This window comes from Chelonia mydas, chromosome 7 (assembly GCF_015237465.2).
Source record: "Chelonia mydas isolate rCheMyd1 chromosome 7, rCheMyd1.pri.v2, whole genome shotgun sequence".
In the NCBI taxonomy this organism is placed as follows: Eukaryota; Metazoa; Chordata; order Testudines; family Cheloniidae; genus Chelonia; species Chelonia mydas.
Window position 1 is genome coordinate 83,422,790 of NC_057853.1, and position 20,963 is coordinate 83,443,752.

Genomic DNA, 20,963 nt, shown 5'->3' on the forward strand with positions numbered 1-20,963 from the left:
CCTCGGACACTGGTGAATCTCCAAAGTCAAACTTTGCTGGGTCTATCGTCGGAACTTGAGTTTCACACTGGGGTTTTACAATCGACTCAGGCTCAAAGAGGTCTGCTATCTTTTGTCCTTGCCTCACAACAACATCACGACTCGTTTCATTAGCAATCAGTATAGTCACCCTTTCCTGGGCTTCAGCAGGTAGGGTTATGACTCCACTGGGGACCAGCACTCCTTCAGGGAGCTCTCCTCCCATCGGCTGCTCTATCATTGCTAACGTCCGTTTACTGCCTTTCAGACAGGTACTCATGACAAGCACTTCTTGCTCCGTCCTTGCAGGCACTACTAAGGGGGTCGTGCCCGCGTACTTCAGTGCCCCAAGCGGTAGCTCAGATGTCTCCCTTTTAGAGCTCTCAATTTTCCTATAGGCTTCAGCACAAAGCGTATGGATCATCAGGGTATTCAGGTACTGGTCCCCAGCCCGCCTTCTGCAGTAATCCGCGAGTACCTTGAAGAGACTGGAGTTGGTCCCTATCAGCACAGACATATCAGAGGTCCCTTTAGGGTCAGGGCATATTAAGGCAGCTGTGTCTACCTCTTCTCTTACCCCAGCAACCTCCTCTGGGAATTCCAGGTGCACTATGACATACCCTTGGTAGGGGTATTCATCCATGCTGAGGCCACACAGGCCAAGGCCAGTCAGTGGCTGTATAGGCAGGTGCCTAAGCATCTGCTGGTAGAATGACTGAAATATAATAGTCACTTGAGATCCAGTGTCAAGCACTGCTTTACACTCCACCCCTTCAATCCTCACCGTGACCTCTGCTCGGGGCCCTATCAGTCCTGCGGGGATCCCAGCTGGACAGTCTTTTCTGGGGGAATCTTCAAATCCTGCAGACCTGGGGGGTCCCCGTCCCCAGACCCTCTGGCAGCTACCGGATCTCTCCCAACTGATCCTCAGCTTTCCATACACTAAGGAGGGGTTTTCTTCATTACGGCACTTGGCAGCACTGTGTCCATCCTGACCACATCGATAGCAGAAGAATTGACCTTTCCCCCTTCGCCTGGGTGGGATGGTGGCTCTAAGTATGGGCTTCTCAATTGCCACCGTTTGAGGCTTCTTATTCCTGGAAGTCTTAACTTGGTCAATGGTACTTTGCAGCTCAGCTATCCGTTCCGTCAGGACCTGCATTTGTTGGGCAAGTTCCTCTCTGGTGCTCACCATCAGTACACTGGCCGCTTGCAGTGGTGTTGTGCTGGCTGGATCCGATGTTTGGGCTTCCCAAAATTCACTGGCAGCCTGCCTTTCTTCCTCCTCTCTGACCTCTTTTATCAGCTGGGAGTAACTTGGGGGATGTCCCCGTCGTTCTCTTAGCTGGAGATGAAGTAGAATCGGGTTCTGATACTGAGTTCCTCTTACAATTTGAGCCAGTCTGGTCCGATCCATCTGCTCAGCAGTCACTGCTCCCCTCAAGACAGCTCTCTGAAGCAGTCTCTCCAGTCTCTGTATGTAGGCTGAAGCCTTCTCGCCCTTTTGTTGTCGGGAATTAAGGAACTTACAGTAGCTGTCTTCAGGGTCCTCTACGCTCCCAAAGTTGTGTTCAAGGGCCTCTAGGCAGTCCTTCACACTGACCCCAGGGTCAGTGAGCTTCAGGGTGCGAATCACATCTAATGCTGGGCCGCCAAGGCTCTCTATGAGGCATCTTCGCTTTTCTGCATCTGGTACGGCCCACTCTTGCAGCATTTCAGTGGTATGCTCTAACCAGGGTTCAAACTCCTCCTCCCCAGCAAATAATCTTAACTTACGACAAGAGTTTGACGCAGCATGGGACAGCACAACCTTTTCCAATGTTTGCCCCAGAGCTTTTGTCCAATCATCAGCCGAGGCTGCAGCCTCTGAGCTAGAAGCTGCTGAGCCAGGGCCCAACAAACCTGACAAATTAGCCATTATACAAACAGTAATTTCCTCAAAATATAAGCACAAACAAAAAAAATATAAATTGTTTTCCAATGTAGTGGATCACTCAACAGGTGCTTGCGAGGGGTACTGACCCAGGGATCCCGGACGAGCCCCCAAAAATGTAACCCTTCTGCCCATCAGAGCTGGCAGCAACAAGGGCCGGGTTCAATATCTAGGGGATCCATTCCAATAACACAATGCAACCCGGCTCGAGCCCCCACCCAGTGACCTGGGACAAATATATACCACCCCCCTGGGCGCCTCCAAGAGGCAATACTTCCCCTCTCGCAAGCACATAGTCTGAGTGTAGCAAAAAGCCTTTTAATAACAGAGAGAAACAATGTGGCATTATGTTGGGGAAACACCACCAACAGGATTCATAACACAACCCATGAGCAAAAAAAACCACCCCAAGCAAATTGGGGCATGCCCCTTTCCCTCGGGTTCTTGAGTCCCAGCACCCAAACGTCTCTTGAGTCCAGCAATCCACAAATCACCCAAAGTCCAAAAGGTCCAGCCCCAGAGTTCAAAAGTTCATCTGCATAGTGTTACTCCCCCAGTCTGGCTAAAATGTGCCTGTGTGTGGGGGAAAGGGGTAAGGGGCACCTTACGTGTCCTGAAGCTGACTGCCCCACAGGGCTCTGCTCTGCTCCACCACGACCGGCTCCGCTTTGCACAGCTCGCCGTCTCACGAACACGCCGCTGTCTCACGAACGGCTCCGCTCCACCACGACCGGCTCCGCTCTGCACAGCTCGCCGTCTCACGAACAGCTCTGCTCAGCTCGCCGTCTCACGAACACGCCGCTGTCTCACGAACGGCTCCGCTCCACCATGACCGGCTCTGCTCGGCACAGCTCGCTGTCTCACGAACAGCTCTGCTCAGCTCGCTGTCTCACGAACGGCTCCGCTCTGCTCAGCTCGCCGTCTCACGAACACACCGCTGTCTCACGGACGGCTCCGCTCCACCACGACCGGCTCTGCTCGGCACAGCTCGCTGTCTCACAAACAGCTCTGCTCAGCTCGCTGTCTCACGAATGGCTCCGCTCTGCACAGCTCACCGTCTCACGAACAGCACCACTGCAGTCTAGATCTTCCGGCTCCCCACTACTTGACACAGTGCTCAGTGATTTCAGCTCTTAGTGATTTCAGCTCTCAGTGATTTCAGCTCATAGTAGTGGGGGCCTTAGTGCTGGTGCACCATAAGGCCAAAGGGAATGCAGCACAGTACCTGTAGCAAGACTCTTAATAGACCCAAAATTAGCTCTGACATTCCACAGTGGAGAGAGACAGAGGTGCAATTGGTGCTTCAGGCCCTCACAAAGGGGCCCACACCACCAGGTACTAACACCTGTCTCAAGTCTCTCTCAATTCACAGAGTTTTGGAACCCATGTCCCTTGCCTAGCGAGTGCTACTTAGTTGATGGTGAGTCCCTCCATCATAGCAAAAGGCCAAGTACAGTTCCAAGCACAGTTCCCCTAATCAGGGTAATAACAATTTATTCTTCCTGCCCCAATAACAGAGACACTGGGGATCCCACAGCAGCCGAAGTGACCATTTGGGCAGCTATGGCCTCAGTCTAGGCGGGGTGGGTGTGCCTATGCAAATGAGATCAGCCCCTGAAGTTTTTTTTTTCACAACTTGCCACACCTCACCACCAGATGTCAGGGTGGAGCTCATCCTGACACTGCTTACACAAGCACAGGTGTGAAGGTCAAAGGGTCAAAAGTAGGGAACCTGAAGGGGACACTGAGCAGAGAACCCCAGACAGCACCCACTGCTCCTCAAAGGGTGTGTTAGCCCTAGAATGGTAAAGGCCCTTTTTCCTACAAGTTGAGAAGGGTTTGCCTTAGGTCAATTAGGGACACCTGAGTCCAATTAAGGACTGCCTGAGACCTTTTAAAACCCCTCCTCTGGTGGCAGGGAGGAGAAACAAGCTCCTGCAAGGCTAGTGGCAGTAGGGAGATAGGCTTCTCCAGGATGAGAGGCTGCCCCCTTTCCTCATGGGGGAAAACAACTAAAATTGAATGCCTGTTTAGAGGAAGGACTAATAGCCCGGGGCCAACAGCAGGACACCCCCTGCTCAGTGAGGGGGCAGGGAAAGGTATCCCCCTTGTTTTTGTGTTTGTAAATTTGTTTCCTTTCTTCTTAGGCCTGCACCGAGGCCTACCTTGAAAATACTGATAAGTAAACACAGAGGGGAAAGAGAAACACTGTTTAGAAGGGGGCTGATTTACCCCAGGCCTCTCTACCACCAGAGGGGGAAGTGCTAAGTCCAGTGAGATGGAGGAGGTGCATTACCACGCATAGATACAAGCTTAACCCTTGGCAATTTAATGAGAGAGGCCAGCCAGCAGATGCAAACAGGCAAAGGGAGGGAGTGAGGGGAAAGGAGGAAGGCAATGGACTCAAGGAAATTGTTCTAATGGTAAATAGTTATGAAAGGAGAATCAGAACCATGTTTTTTTAAGAGTCTTTAGAATATGGTCCTGATTCAGCAAAGCACTTAGGCATGTGCTTAACTTTAAGTCAGTGAAACTAATTATATGCTTAAAATTAAGCATGTGTAAGTGCCTTGCCGAACCAGTGTTTGTTATCCTTTGACACATAAAACAGTAATGTAAACAGGATGTCTAGCTGTTAACCTATAAGGAGATTGGAAATTGTTTGATTTGATTAGTGGATTTTTTTTGTTTTTGTATTGTTTTGTAGAACAGGTGATAAGTCTAATAAATCACAGTTATCTTTTTATAAGGTGGATTATACTTTGTGACCAAGTCTCCAACTGCATGGGATAACATCTTATAAAGAAGATCTCTGAGACCTAGCCACTTTACTTTTGCCTGATGTTTAAGACATTCTGTTACAAATAAGTAAATGGAGTGTTTCATTTGATGCTTTTTCTGAAGTGTTGCTAACAGGTTTATATTTCCAATTTTACAACTCATCTTCCAGGAGTACAGTAATCAAGAGTCCAGCATTGAGCAAAGGATGCCAGCTAGTCAGATTTTTAGAAGAAAATGTCATGAGCAAATAAGTGCTGCCCGCTTGCAGACAGTGATAAAAGCCTTTTACATAAATAGGTCAGGAATTCAAGTTTCCATAGAAAAGCAGAACTTTCCAGGCTTTGATTTATATATTTATTATAATGATGGTGCAAGGTTCCACACAAAAACTGTATAGTCTATTTATAGCAACAGCGGGGCCACAGGGCATAGAGCAGTTGTGTCTGTCTGCAGACTCAGTGCTGCCTCCGTTCAGAACATCTTTGCAACCATAAGGGTTAGAAACTTACTTTTTTAAATTAAATAACAGTTTAAAATCTTCAGAAGCTACCAGAGAAGGGCTGGTATGGTGTATTATTACAAGGGGACTTAATCTGACCCCGATCCCTATGCTTCAGGATACAAACCAACTGTGACAGCCTAGAGTTAAGAAGAAACTTCTCAGATAGGGAGGTTATTATTTAATTGGCTGTCAGGGAGGCTTTATATTATCTTCTGAATCCTCTAGTATCATCTATTGGGGACAGAATGAAGGGATTATTGATGTGATCAGTGTGGCAGTTCCCTCTGCTCTGCAAAAATGGAGACCTTCATACCAAGAGCTGTCATTCCAGCCCCTTTAACCAAGCATTCGTTTCAGTATCATTACACATAATTAAGAAAGTGTTCATCACTTGACTTTGTATCTAACTCCAAACTCTCACTGCATTTACTGACTGAATCGTTGCTCTGCCACTCAGGAAAAGGCTTTTATTTTTGCAGGGCACAAAATGAGGTGAACTGACTGATTCTGGCAGGTTATTTTCCTAGAAGATTAACCCAATGAAATGGATTCAGTGTAAAAATTAATAAAAGGAGGAATTTTACAGCATGTACTGGGCTGCAGTGCCTCTTTAGGGTTTGTTGTTCAGAGGCTGCTTGGCCGGACTTCCTTTTAGGGTATGCCTATGGAGCAACTAGACACTCGTGGCTGGTCTGTGCCAGCCGACTCGGGCTTCTGGAGCTTGGGCTGCAGGACTGTTTGATTGTTGTGTAGACTTCTGGGCTCAAGCCTGAGCTCTGGCACCCTCCTATCTTGCAGTGTCCTAGAACCTGGGCTCCAGCCCGAGCCCAGAAGTCTACACAGCAATCAATCAGCCCCAAAGCCTGAGCCCCGCAAGCTGAAGTTGACTGGCATGGGCAGCCATGGTATCTAGTTGCTACGTAGACATACTCTTAGAGAGTAGGGCTTAGCTGACCCAAGCTATGGCTTGAGCTGCCCTAGCTTCTATTTTGGTTCAAGTTCCTAAACATGAAAGGTGGTTGTAGCTGTGTCAGTCCCATAATATTAGAGAGACAAGGTGGGTGAGTGAGGTAATATCTTTTACTGGACCAACTTCTGTTGATGAGAGACAAGATTTCAAGCTACAGAGAGCTCTTCCTCCGGTCTGGGAAAGGAAAAGCTCTGTGTAGCTCAAAAACGTTCTGTCTCACCAACAGAAGTTGGCTCAGTAAAAGATATTCCAGTACTTCATCCACCTTCTCTCTAAATGTGAAAGGATCAGTCATCAGAAATAACGCCAACATTTATTGCCGTTTGGGTTTAGAGGCATATTCATTTGTTATCTGAAGACTTATTGTACTTTGAAGATGATGAAACTGCCTCATTAATATGAACAGTTATGCTACTAGTTGGCCATGAGGTGTGGGCTAGCTTTGCTTCACCCCTCTTGCCCTAGATTCTATATGGCTTATGGTGTGGTATGGAGCACTACTGCATACTTCTACTGTCATTCCTCCATGAGGTGTGTTAACATTATGTTAAGAAACCTCTGAAGAAGTGACAGTGATATTTTAGTCTCTTCGGTGTGCCTCTCTAAAAACTGTGAATATTCTGTTTGGTAAACATGGACAAATACAATCATTAGACTTGTAAAATCTTTCAAACAAAACTAAAAAGGGGCGGGGGGAAGAGACCACATGTCTTCACTGACATAACCAGATCTAGTAAAACAAATATTTAATGTTACAAAGTGAAGCATTAGGAATCATAACAAACTGAACAAAAGTGACAGCCATCAAATTACATGCAGATAAAAGGCCAATTATTTTTCAGAGTGAATTTTTAAAGAATTAAGTCTGACATATCACAGCAGACACGATTCACATGAGGAGGTGAATATTAGGAGCAGCCAACATTTTTAGGTGTTTATCTGGGATCACCTGATAAGAGAACCTTATTTTCAAAACTGTCTGTTAGGATCCATATTTGATTAGAAGTGTCAGGTATGTACCATACTTGTCTATAAAAGTCTGACACATTAGATAAAGCTGTGCTTTTAGTTACTAAAGCTGGGGGAGAATTTCCCTCTTCCAGATTTCCCCTCTCCCCCCTGTATGTTGGCATTCTGGAGGAGCAGCACAGATGGGGAATGTAGTAGTACCACATAGAAAAGCTGCTTCGAGTGGGGAATCTTGAAAACTTACTCCTGAGCTCTGACTTTCAAGGCTTACCTGTCACTTTGATGAACTGCTTTGAATATTAATAACTTCGTGCAATGGAGCTTCATTCAGCAAGTACCAATTAAAAGATCAAACCTAGTTCATCCTGCCCCCTTGGTATTATACTTTTTTTTTTTTCCCAGCGGCCAGTTAAAGAAACAAGCAGGGAAAGAGGGAAGTAGTGTTCGCCACATGAGGGAATTTCTATGTGTAAATATATTGATGAGGAAGCGTTGACTATTGTTGTTGAAAGCAGCAAGTCAAATATCCATCTTCTGTTTAAAAATGCTAGAGCATTAGATTGCTCAGTGGAAAATGTCTTTCTATTTTGTTTCTTCTTTCAGGACTTACTGTATCCTATTGCATTAATATGCAGTCCGGGAAAATGGTAGTAGATGATTCAATCATTTCACTGAAAGGCAAAAAGTCTGTATTTAGACATGGACGTGGAACTCCCATTGTGATACCTAAGAACTGTCTGTGTGTTTACTGTGGAGATGATTATAGGAGTAAACTACTCTGTGGTTGCTGATCTTCCACTGCATTTGCTGTACTGTTTGTTCTGTTAAGAAACAGTGGAAAACTGGGGTGCACAAAGTATGTTGATCTGCATGTCTAATAGTACCCAATACCTGGGCAAACCTGGAATGTTCAGCAGCAATCAGGTAGTTAAAGAAAGGTCTAGTGCAGTTCAGTAGCATCTAATCTCCCCTAGGCCAGTCTCATTTCTAAAACAAACTGTTTCTCAGTCCTCATTTGTTCTACTGTATCAACCTGTGCTCTCCACCCAAATTAATATGTCTAGGGCTTAATCAACATCCATTTAAGTGATTGAAAACCTGTTGATTGGATCTGCTGGATCAGGGCCATAGTAGGAGAAGGTTGAAAAGGGAGCTATTAGGATGGAACTTGTATTGAACAAAGGGAATGAGATGGAAAGCAGAAAAATGTAAGTGTCATAAACATACAGCTAAGGGTAGCATAAAATCCCTCCTTTACCTGTAAAGGGTTAAGAAGCTCAGATAACCTGGTTGGCACCTGACCAAAAGGACCAATAAAGGGAGAAGATACTTTCAAATCTGTGGGGGAAGGTTTTTGTTTTGTTTTTCTGTGTTCTCTCTCCGGGTCAGTGAGGAACCAGGGCAGGGAAAATACATCTCCTAAAGCCATACCTGTACTAAGCATCTAAGGTTACAAATTGTAAGTAATAGGAAGGAAATGCTTTAGATTATCTTTTGTTTTAGCTTGTGAATTTTCCCTGTGCTAAGAGGAAGGTTTATCCCTGTTTTTTGTAACTTTGAAGTTTTGTCTAGAGGGGAATCCTCTATGTTTTAAATCTTATTACCCTGTAAAATTACCTTCCATCCTGATTTTACAGAGGTGTTTCTTTTACTTTTTTTTTCTTTATAATAAAGTTCTGTTTTTTAAGAATCTGATTGGTTTTTAGTGTCCTAAAAACCCAAGGGTCTGGTCTGTGGTCACCTTGTTTACCTATCTGGTTGGTAGATTATTCTCAAGCCTCCCCAGGAAAGGGGGTGAAGGGGCTTCGGGGGATATTTTGGGGAAACAGGAACTCCAAGTGGACCTTTTCCTGAATCTTTGTCTAACTCACTTGGTGGTGGCAGCAGTACTCATCCAAGGACAGGGAAGGATTTGTGCCTTGGGGAAGTTTTTAACCTAAACTGGTAGAAATAAGCTTAGGGGGTCTTTCATGTGGGTCCCCACATCTGTACCCCAGAGTTCAGAGTGGGGATGGAACCCTGACAGTAAGTAAGAGCAAAAACCTTTAAAAGTGAGAATCTGAAATCCTGAGAAGCTAGGGGAATAGCAGGCGACCTGGTGACATTTTAATGCCACTGCGGTTCCTTAACACAAACATCAATCTGACTGTCTATAAAATGCCCCCACACTGAGCCCATCATAAGAAACACTAGTAGATTATTGGTGAGGTTAAGATTTTTGTCACTGGTTCTGTGACTTTTTGAGACCTCTGTGACATTTTCCACTTCAGCCCTGGGGTGGGGGCCCCACAGCTGGCGGTCTCCCTGTGGTGGTCAGCTCCTCTTCCCTCTCTTCTCTTCTCTCGCGCCCCCCCCCCCCCATTTTTTTTAGTAAAAGTGACAGGCTTCCATGAAGGTTTTATTGCCCATGACCTGTTCGTGACTTTTATTAAAAATAACAATGACAAATTCTTAACCTTAATTATTGGAGTTTCCCTGAAAGTTCGAATGGTCCAAAAACTGGTAGTCTACAGGAGAAAGCGGTCACCTCAGCAGGTCGGTCATGAAAAAGATGCCAGAAAGACAGTTGGAAATGCAAGACCAACAGAAAGGGGGAGATTGGGGTGGATGGATATGTGCGATAGCGAAACAGGCCTTTCGCAAGGTTTCATTGGTCATTTTTGCTTGGTGGTTTCAGCTACATGAATAATTGACCAGACTGTCGCAGGTGTTTTGGCTTCAGTACAAACACCCTCATGATGTGAACATACTGACCCCACAGGGCATTGGGGGAGATAGGTAAAAGGTAAACTCAGTTCTTAAACTCTCTGAGAATTAACAGGAGTGCAGTTTTAATGAGGGTATTTGTATGGTCATCTGTCTGCCAGGAAGGTAGAGCTGGACTGAAATCACCACGTAGGCTGATTTATGACTGCTGACCTCCATTGTGCATAATAGAAGATGTACACAGACTGCTGGCTCTTCCCCCTACTCCTCCGCAGCCTGCTTAAATTAATAGGAAGCAGTTTTTTAAAAGCAATATTAAAATATTGCGTTTACTGAATTATAGTGTAATTCATATGGAAATGAATAGGATTTCCACAGAAATATTACCTGGGGTTTTTACTGTGTTCTTGCTATAAAAACCTAAGCATCTATTTATTTGACCAGCTTGCTACCATGTGCAAGGCACAGTGATGATAAATGTCCTGCTGTATCATGTGAGAGCTGTGTATAGAGTACCCATAAATTACTGCCACTCATTGAGCAGGTGGGATCAGAGTCAGTGTGTGGTGACTTACTGTTACCTCCATATTGGTGTACATAACAAAATTCATGTGGTGGGCATGGGGCTGAAGGGTTCGGAGTGTGGGAGGGCGTTCAGGGCTGGGGCAGAGGGCTAGGGTGTGGGGGGTGAGGACTCAGGATGGGGCTGAGGATGAGGGGCTTGGGCAGAGGGTTGGGGTGAGTGCTCTGGCTGGGGGTGTGGGCTGTGGGGTGGGGCTAGAGGTGAGGGGTATGGGATGTGGGCTGCCCCAGGGCTACAGTGGGGAGAGAGGACTCCCCTCCCCCAGCTTGCTCTCCCTGCAGCAGCTCTGGGGCTGGAGCCACGGGACAGGTGCTTCTCCCCCAGCTGTGGCAGGACTGGAACTGGGCTGGGCTGGGTTGGGGCCGGGGGAAGGGGTGCCTCTGCCCCCGGCAGGGGATGGTTTGGGGAAGGGGTGCTTCTCTGCGTGGCAGGGGCTGGGTTGGGGGAAGGGGTGCCTCTCCCCGCCGCAGTCCTGAGCTCCTGCGCGGCGCTTAATAGGCTGCCACATGGCCGCGCAGCTTAGAGGGAACTTAAGCCTTGATCAGACTAAATCTTAGTGTGTTCTGAGATCATGTAGGTATGATGTTTTTTCAGCACTCCACCTGTTCCTCACTGTGGAGAATATAGCAGTAGATGAGGTACAAGTGGACCTTTCCTGTGGTTAAAAAAACAACATGTAGCACAAGGAGGCCCTTGATGTGGTGTTTTACATGTACTGAAAGTGCATTACAGCTCATTCTAGCTCTGCAAAAGGCTTTGTAGTTTTGTGCTGCTCATCTTTCCTGCTAACAAGTCACTTATTAGCACTTCCTAATTAAAGGCCTTAGTTGCAGTCCCATTCAGCTAAATGGATATTAAGCAATGCAAGGCTGTAATTTTCTCTAATTCTTCCCATAATTGCTTTGGCATAGTAGCTCTTAAACTACACATGAATATTGTACGTGAAACACAGTGTGAGTGTAGGGAGAACTGGACCTATAGTTCGAAAGAAGTCTATGGCGTACAGGGGCAGAAAAGAAAGCGCAAGCTATGCAGAAAAACCTCTTACTGATAATAACTTTGAGATTAATCCTATCCTGAGGCACATGGTGGAGTTAGGAGACCAGAAGGGTTTTTCAGATCACTACAAAAGACAATGAATAGCAAAAGCCAAGAAATTAATTCACAATGAGGCACAGTCAATAACTCTGCAAGGCAACATTGTCTCCCTCTGAGACCTGTTACTGGTCACCATGGTCCTGAAGTGATGAACTGAATCTACACTGAGCTTACAACTGACATGTAACAAAAGGTGAAAAGAATCCCTGCCCTTCTCCCAGTCCTACACTGTGGAAAAACAAAGGAATTGCTGAGCCTAATGGGCTGTGAAAGCTACACAGCTCCTCCCCTTCTTCCCCAAAATATATATAAATAATACTTGACATTTCTGTAGCACCTTACAACTGAATACTTCAGTTTGTTTTAGGCATATTAATTAATGTAGCCTCCCATTAGTCTGGGAGATAGAGAATTATTTACAATTAAGGAGAACACTGAAGCATGGAGAAAGTAAGTGACTTACTCAAGCTATAGAGTAGCAGAGCTGAAAATAGAATCTAAGGGCCAGACGCTAGCGCCTTCTGTGTCCCCTATGTATTGTTCTACTGCTATACAGGACCATAAAGGGGACTGAGTGGTCCCCAGGGGAATTCCCCTATTACAGGGATAGTGCAGAACTTGCATATGCAGCCCTACTCTGCCCTCATTACATTCTCAACTCCTAGCATAGGGACTTACTAAGGGTGGGAGGGAGAATGGCTGGTCTGCTCAACATCCCTGTAGTTCTTGCAGTAGTGGGAAGGCTGTCATAAATTAGAACAGCTCTAACAGCTGCTGTGATCTACTGTGAGGGCCACACTGGATATGTCTACACTGCAACGTAAGCCCAGGGTCAGTGGGAGTCGAGCCCACAGGCTCAGTGCTTGTAAGTCTGGGCTTCAGCGTCCACCCTGAATATTTAAACCTAGATTTCGAATATCTGGACCTGGGTCTCACATTCACACTCGGGCATCTAAACTGCACTACGCAGACCATAGTTCCTAGCACCCTCCCCAACTGTAGCCACTCAGGACCCATGTTTGTGGAGCACTATGGGAACACTTGATTGTCCATCTTGCTGCACTTTACAGGAAGTAGTCACAGCCTGCCAATACAGCCTGCCAAGCTATCTTTTGGGTCAGCATGCTCCAGGCAACTGGAGCCAGCAACATGGAGGAGTGACTATTTGAAGTACTCGTCCTGCTTGGCCTTTTACTCCTGTTTCACGAAACAGGCAGAGCATCCTTGAGGCGCCGGTGGACATTTCAGTGGCATTTTCTGATCCACCAAAGGCACCTGATGGAGAAGGAGGAGAACCAGGATGCAGACATGGCAAACTTGCACTGGCTGATGCTGTTCACAACTGTCAATTTAGCCGTTGTAGATCGGCACTTATGTAGCAGGGCCACAAGCACAGACTGGTGGGATCACATCATGATGCAGACCTGGGATGCCCAGCAGTGGCTCCAGAACTTTCTCATGAAAAAAGCTACATTTCTGGAGTTTTTTGAGCAGCTTACCTCGATACTCCAGAGTCAGGACATGTGCGTGAGGGCAGTCATGCCTGTCCAGAAGCAGGTTGCTATAACCATCTGGAAGCTGGTTACCCCAGACTGCTACAGGTCTATTGCTAACCAGTTTGGTGTTGGAAAATCAGTTGGTGCTGGCAAAGTGATGGAGCAGCTTTTTGAAGCAGTCAGGCTTGTGGTTTACACCAAAGAGGCAGCTATAAGCAATATCCCTGAAGTAACTGCCCGATGGGACTTGTGCCCATAGTTTGCCCTCTTCAAGGAGCATGAAAACACGAACAGCAAAAGGCCAAAAGCCTGCATAAACTCCATTGTTACGCAGGCTTTTGTGGACCACAGAGGCTGATTAATGGACGCAAACATGGGCTGCACTGGAAAAGTTTATGACCTCAGGGTTTTCCGCCAATCGAGTGTCTACCTTCATGGACTGTCCAGGACATTATTCCCACCAAATGACATTGTCATAAATGGAGTAACTGTCCCTACTGTTCTTCTAGGGGATCCCAGGTACCCTCTTTTGCCTTGGCTTATGAAAATATGCTAATCTCAAAGGCCCTTGCAAAAGAAGGTTTAATTACACACTCAGTAGACCAGTGACTGAAAGTGCATTTGGCAGACTGAAATCCCACTGGTGCTGTTTACAGAACTGTTTGGATTCCAGTGTCATCAGTGCTGTCTGCATTATTGTGAAGAGCTCAGCAAACCACAATCTTTGTGAATCTAAAGGTAAGCCATTTGCCCCTGAAAGGACCTATGACAGTAATATATTGCTGAACCAGTACACTCAGGATGAAGAGCAGGTCAACCACTGTGCTTAATCATCATAATTAAAATGGCTTGTAACCCATGGCGATGCTTAAAATGAGGACTATTTCACAGTTGAAATCCAGGGCTTTTTCTGCTATATCATTCCGATAGTAACATCACTGTAGCATTTGGTAGCAGCCTTAGGAATACAGAGAATGGGAAGCTTTACATGCCTACCAGAGGTGAAAACAAAGAGAAGAGGAACAATTAACAATAGTTTTCCATCTGTAAGGCAAAGCCAGAACTCCAGCTGTCTAGGCTGGAGTTGCCGTGGGACTGCAGAATTATTTCTGCGTCACTTCAGAGACTTTCTTTCTTCGAAAAGGTTTTTTAAGAGAAAAGCTGTTCCCAATCGACTCAGAAGACTTAGGGCCAGACCCTGTTTGCCTCTTCAGTTGGGCCATTACAGTAGCCTGGAATCACCAGGACGTAATCATATCCCTGCCAAAACCCTTACACTGGCCTCAGAGCGGCAGGGTTGCACAGGAGCCATTTATTTTAATAAAATACTCCTATCCCTAGCTGCTTTGCAGGTTCCTCCTATCCCTGGTATGACATCAATGTGGTGGTTTAATATACTTTATTTCCCCTTTGTAAGGAATAACTCCAGAGCCACTTGTGAGTTATGCAGGCATCCTAAATTCCAGCCAATAAAAGCTGTATTTACAGTGTTCTTTGCTCACATGCTTTCTGCTTCTGCCACATGAATTAGAGATACTCTAATTCAGATCAGTACTGTTATCATTCTGAGGTGCAAGGACACCCAGCAGCTGCTGTTCGGGGGATATTGTAATTCTCACTATCTGGTGATGAGCAAAATATTTTCCCTTCTCCCTCATTGTCATGTGTTAATTTTTAAACCACAGACACCTATTACACTGACAAAATACAGGAATGCACAAAATCTGATAGGTAACTCGGCGGAAGAGGTGAAATAGTAGGATTTGGCAAGTATGCAAGCAATGTGCTGGCTCTGGCAAATGTAGACAGGCTGCTTGATGCTATGGCAGAATTTTGGGTTCAGCTGTCGGCCTGCGATTTTCAGGAGGCTAGTCTGTGATGCTGGAATCATTACAGAAGAGGAAGTGTGTGGTATCTAAGGATATGTCTACTAGAGTAAAAGGTATGCTCCTCCCTTAGGGTTCACTTCAAACAAGTGTTAAAATGCAACTTGCCCTCCCTACGCTAGAGATTTAAGACATAGTGGCTTAACATGTTTAACAAACACATATCCCTATCCTAGACATACCCAAAGAGACGCCACTTGCTTCTGAGCTCTACTCTCTAGAAGGGGTAGCAATGGACAGGACTTGAAGCTTGCAATAACTGAGAACTTGCAAGCTCTCGTTCCTCCACCTTCAGAAATTTGTATTAATTGGGATTCTTTAATTAAGTTCCTTTCCATTGCGAACTCTAGCCATATCTACTAAATGCTGCTGTGGTTAAAGCAGAATGATATTCAGAATACTGACCACAAAAGTGGCACCAACTTTCTGCCCAATATTTACTACTGTCTGTGCTGCAGAGTCCCATCTAGGCATGAAAAAGCAAAGGTGCATTCTCTTTTGCCTTGTACTCCTCATCAGCAATCCTAACAACTACAATTCAGTTACCTGTATTATTGGTGGTGATCAAAAGCAGAAGGAATGTGATTTGATTGTCATACACCAGACTGAACTTCCAGTGAATTGGCCCTTGGCAGCACCAGGATAGAGAGGCCCAAAGCCCCCCATTCCCTGGCTCTGCAGGAGCACAGGGATGTAATGTAACAGGGCCTAAGACCCAATTGGTTGCATTCAGCTGCCACAATCCTCGGTGTTACAAATAGAAATTATTTAATAATTCAGTCCATCTCCCTGCCAGCTTAGGCTCATCCCTTAGAACTATCTAATCTAATTTTCAAAATCCAAAGCAAAAGAGGTAGACAGAATTACAGCTAGCAGCTTTGTGTCCCAAATGAGTAGGCTAGACATACTGAATTATGCAAGCGGAGAATTTGGCCCATTGGGTTTCACTAGCACATGGTGCAACCTGGCAAGGACAGATAAAGAATGGCCATACTGAAATGACCAGTTAATATTTACTTTCTACTGACTGTGTTTGAATAACTTATATACTGGGAAAGGAAGAGTACAGTGAAGCTTAGCTGTTCTGCAACTTTTTAACAGAAGAATAGGGCTTTGTATGTTTCATGATTCAGTGGCGGTGGAATTTGTTATGGAATCCATCACTGCTGCAGAATTAGACTCTAGGTTCTAAGTTTTTTGCTTTTTTAAAAAAGGTTCTAGTTGCAAGGGAAATATGAGTGTAAATAAATTCATTGTGCCTGCCTGAGTCCACAGACATCCTGCAAAAATTTGCATTCAGAAGTATGAACTTTCCCTTTTCATATCAATGGGGGTACTAATGCTGAAATCTAACTATGTACATTTCAGTTTCAAGACTGTTAACTCTTTTACTGCTGCTTATTTTAATATCAAACTAATGTGCTTATCCCACAAACCCAAACTCCAGGGGCCAGAAGCTTCCATTTTCTCCTAGCCAACTGCAAAACCCTAGCCTTCTATGATAGTTACGCATTTTCAGCTCAAGATTCTACAGCACATGGACAATTAAAAATATAGGGATTGCATACCCTAGTAAATAAGAAGGGCTACTGGCTTGACTGTATTATTAATTTTCATAGTTAAGTTAAACAATTGTTGGTTTCACTAAATTATCTGAAACTGCTGCGTCACCACGGCTCTGTTGCACTGGAAGGCTGCTGAATGCAATAGTAGTTCTGCAGAACGTAGGTCACAGCCATGTTTTCAGCTGCTAAGGAATGGGCAAGAACTTCATTGTCCTTATTAGAATTATTTTTCATTTCATTTAAAAAGAAAAACGATAGAAGGGAAGCAGCATTTCCCACTGAGAAATACTAGTCTAGCTCTCCTGGCAATAATGAAGTAAGGGAGTCCTTCCCATCTTTCAAAAAATACAGACCCTTCTTCCTTTCTATCTCATTGCTCTAGAGATGTCTCTTTATGACTTGTTGCAGCATAGGTCTCATTAAATAGTCTTTTGCTGTAGGTCCTGTCAAGAATTTAATGTTCTGTTTCTGCACAGGATAGGTACTGTTCGTGTAAACAAGGACCAGAAACAGGAATCTATATATTTCCTTTGCTTGTTTTTTGAGTTTAGAGAATCAGTTTATTTCAGTCAGTGCTTACAAGTTCCAATGTGTATACTCTGTGAGTTGTGTAAGAAAGGTATAGATTAACACATTGGTCCCCCAGTAATCATCCATGCTCTTTTGTTTGCCCATGGGGTAAAATTGGCTCCCTGCAGATAGCCATCAGTGTCATGGCATAAACTGACATGTTACTTGCTACACTGAATCAGGTAAGAAACAGCAATCCTGCTACTTGAGAGGACTTTTAACTCTGTGGATGACATTCCTGAGAAGTACCTGTTTTTCCATTAGCAAGTAAATATTATCCCTTGCTGCAGTACAACAAATGGAGCTTGATGTGTTTTCTAAAAGATGTATAGCTATATTGGAGAGACATGGATGCCAAAAGAGAATGGGTCAGTTTCTGTTTCATATGAAAAAAATACTTTTTGTAATTTGGGTTTTTTTTACACAGACATGAAAAAGGACTAAGATAAATATGAATGCAGTGCAGTGACAGAACGGACAAATGCACTAGTTGGCAGCGGCAATGCAGATTAAAGGAGGAGGCAATGAAGATCTTGCTGCTATTAAATTAAATGACTGTACCCTGGAGGTTAGGGCACCCACCTGGAAAGTGGGAGAACCATGGTCCAGTCCCCTGTTCCAATCAGTTGCTAATTATATATTCAAGGTGTAATTTCACCAGGGGAGACTGAGGGAGCCCCACATGAAAATATTGTATAGCTCAATGGTTAGAGCACTCTCCTAAAAGGCGTAGGAGGCCTCTGCCCTGCAGGCAAGATAGACATTTGTCCTCCCATCTTTCCCCAGTTAGGGGAATAGATGCCTAAGTATCTTTGTGGATCTAGGCCTTGGCCCCTGTCAGGAAGTGTTCAGCACTGGGCAGGAACAATCTCTAACTAAACAGTGTCTTCATTTGGAATAGTAGCCCAAAATAATATAGGTGGTGGTAATGCAAGATCGCTGCGTTAATTTGTCCCCCTGTAAAAGAGAAGTTAATTTAGCAGACTTATGCAGAAATGAATTTTATAATTGGGTTCCATTCTTCTGAAAAAAGAGGGGACTAAACCTACCTGAGCTCCATTTCATATAGCCTCGTACTGAGGGTTAGGATCTGGAGCTGTTCGTTTTGAGAGAGAGCGATAAAAGGGTGTTCACAGTTTGCTAGTTTCCCTGACGTTAAAAAAAAAACCCAACCTGCATTACATTTCAACATTAAAATCTTCTGTCTGATCAAAAGATTAATTTCTCCTTCCATATCAGCATCCATAATGTCATGGGTAAGAGGAGCTTCTTTTTATGGAATATATCTACTTACATTCATTGAATTACATAAATATGAATCTTTGATAATAGAAATGTTGTTAATAATAGGACAGGTGTTTCACCTGGAGAGAGATATATATATATATCGGTAACACTGTTTAAGTATTCCTACCAGTGCAACTTTTGCATTAGATAATGATACTGACTTATTTCCAAACAAAAAGCTATGTTAAAATGGAGAGAACATATCAGTAATATAAGGGCAACAAATGTTACAAAAAAGTTTTAATTATTTCCAAAGTAAGCATTACAAACTCAGAGCGTTCAGAGTTAAGGATATATTTATATTACAATGCATGGAAATACACAGTTAGGGCAACTGTAGTGATGCCACATTATAGCCATATGATTAAGTTAAGGCATTTTGTGGTCCCAGCTTCAATTAAACAGATTTTTAAAAGTTAACTCCCCTCCTCCCTTCCGCCCTTCTCATGGTTCCTCTTTAAATCCTCAAAATAGGCACATAGGCTTTGTGGTGGCACACTGCATATGGGTGACTTTACTCCCTGCAAGTGTCCAGAGTACTGTCTCCTGAGTCTAGTAACTCAAATAAGTTTATGCTATTTGATATCCCTGTTAATCCTCCAGAAGCAATGCAGTTAAAAAGATTGAGCTGAATTCTATTCTTGGTTGCACAACAGCAGAATTGTTTGCTACATTCCAGGTCCAGGGCTAGTCAGTTACAACCGTTCACACACTGACAGCAGTGGAGTTCCACAAGTGTCACTAAGGGTATAATTGGAAGGCAATAAAGATGCACAGGTGTAACTGAGGGCAGCAGTTCCCCTGCATAAACTTCTGTTGTTGTTAATGATGCACGTGAAGTAAAGAACCCTTCTTGATTCTCAGGGTCCAGTGGATTTATCCCTGGGGCCCATACAAATACTAATTATCTTGTTTCTGGTATGCAACAGAAGTTAGGTTTTTTTTAAAGTACCTCCTAAGAGAGGGTATCACCAGACGCTGCTGCCTCCCCCCGGACCCCACAAGCACTAGAGCAAGGTAGTCTGAGAGAAGAGAAGGAGATTATCGCATTATAGATTTAGGGTTAAAAATGTAAAAGCACCTCAGTTATTTAGAAACCTCAGTCCTATCGACCGCTTTTGAACATTTTATCATTAGTCAATAACTAGCCAAAATGATACTCTTCTGACTCTGACTGAAACCTGAAGAACCCACACTTGCAATGGTCAGACTTAGATGAGCCAGAATGTGATGAAAGCTCTGATTAAGCCAAGTGAAACCCTAACAGCCTTTTCCTTTTGAGACAGTCAAGTCTTGTGCTTGATAGCTAAGGAAGGCGGAGACTGTTACAGAAGAGGGGCGTAGTTGGAAGCAGCTCTTTTCTCTGCACACACAGCATCAATTCCCAGTGCTGCTGGTGTGGCAGAGGCTTCACTACATTATCTGTAAATGCTACAGGACTGAATTTTACTTATCCAGGAAGGAGCCCTTGCTCTCAGGCTCCTTGAGGAATTTAGAGGCAGCAAGATAATCAAGCTCCCTGTACCCTTTGGTTTGAGCCTACCCCTGCTGGCAGCTGAACACAACAGGGAGCCTCCAGGGATGTCCTTAAGCCCAAACAACTGCTGGGGGCTGAGTCAGTACACAGGGCTGGGATATTTACATGGCACCACACTCGCACATTCCCAAACACATTGAATTAAATAGAAAGAGACTCAGGAGGCAGGGGTCCTGATTCTCCTCTTGCTCATCCCAGTGAACACGGGGAGTAGCTCAACTGAAGTAAGTGGAGTTCCATTGGTATGAGACTGGTGAGAGGAGAATCAGGCACAAGGATTCTCGCTACACTTTGTTTTAAAAGGAAGCCACCTGTGACCTCTTCTAATGAAGAATTTTTGTGCAATGTAATAGAAGCTTAGTTTATACCTCTTTACTCAGTTGGGGTCTGAAGTGATCAGTTTTGTTCCATATTGTAAACGTATTTATTGGTTTCAGCGTATTCAGCATGCCTCTTATTAGCCAGGTCACTCTTTAAAAGCACATTATTACAAAAAATGCCATGTTGACGCAGTGTCAGGTCTGAGCAACACAAGCCATTAAATCTGACGCCCACACAGATCCTGGAGAACTCGGTTCCCACCCAGGTCTCACAAAGCAGCCCTGCTGAAGATCTTTTTGAGAGTTTGCAGCCCTTTACTTGTTTTTTTCCCCTTTCCTTCTCCCCACATCTTAGTAGACAGCCCCAGGTGTGGCACTCACCCCCTCATCTCCCATCACTAATGCAATGTCCCACACACCTTCACACGCCATCACTAGGGCATCCCACCTTCCTAGTGGTGGTCCCCTAAGCTTTCTTGCAACCTTGCAGTGGTTGCTGCAATAAACTTGTGCATGGTAGGTGTGTCTTTTCCCATGCTTTGTTCTGCATTAGCATTACTCATAATAAAAACATCATGTGAAATAATAATTCCTGTTGTCCCATCAGGAATAAATGCTTTCTTCGCAGTTGCCATTCAGTAATAGGCCACGCGGTGGCAGACTTTCTGACTGGGACAACTGGTGTACACGGTGGCACCGTGCTAAAATGCAGAAGCTCTTTGCACAGGGAGGTGGCCAGGAT

General features: G+C 44.7%; 1 protein-coding gene across 4 annotated transcripts in view; it reads left to right on the forward strand.

The window, feature by feature from the left end:
* The window catches only part of LRRC20 (leucine rich repeat containing 20), a 131,070-nt gene that overhangs the window by 91,578 nt on the left and 18,529 nt on the right, over positions 1 to 20,963 (forward strand). For 2 of the 4 annotated variants that reach the window (XM_043552364.1, XM_043552362.1), the window contains one exon: positions 7,777 to 8,511. The exons of the other annotated variants lie outside the window; for them this stretch is intronic. In XM_043552364.1, the coding sequence (XP_043408299.1) occupies positions 7,777 to 7,964 (188 nt within the window). In that variant the 3' untranslated portion in view covers positions 7,965 to 8,511. Of the gene's footprint in view, positions 1 to 7,776; positions 8,512 to 20,963 lie in introns of those variants that run through there. 4 annotated transcript variants of the gene reach the window in all.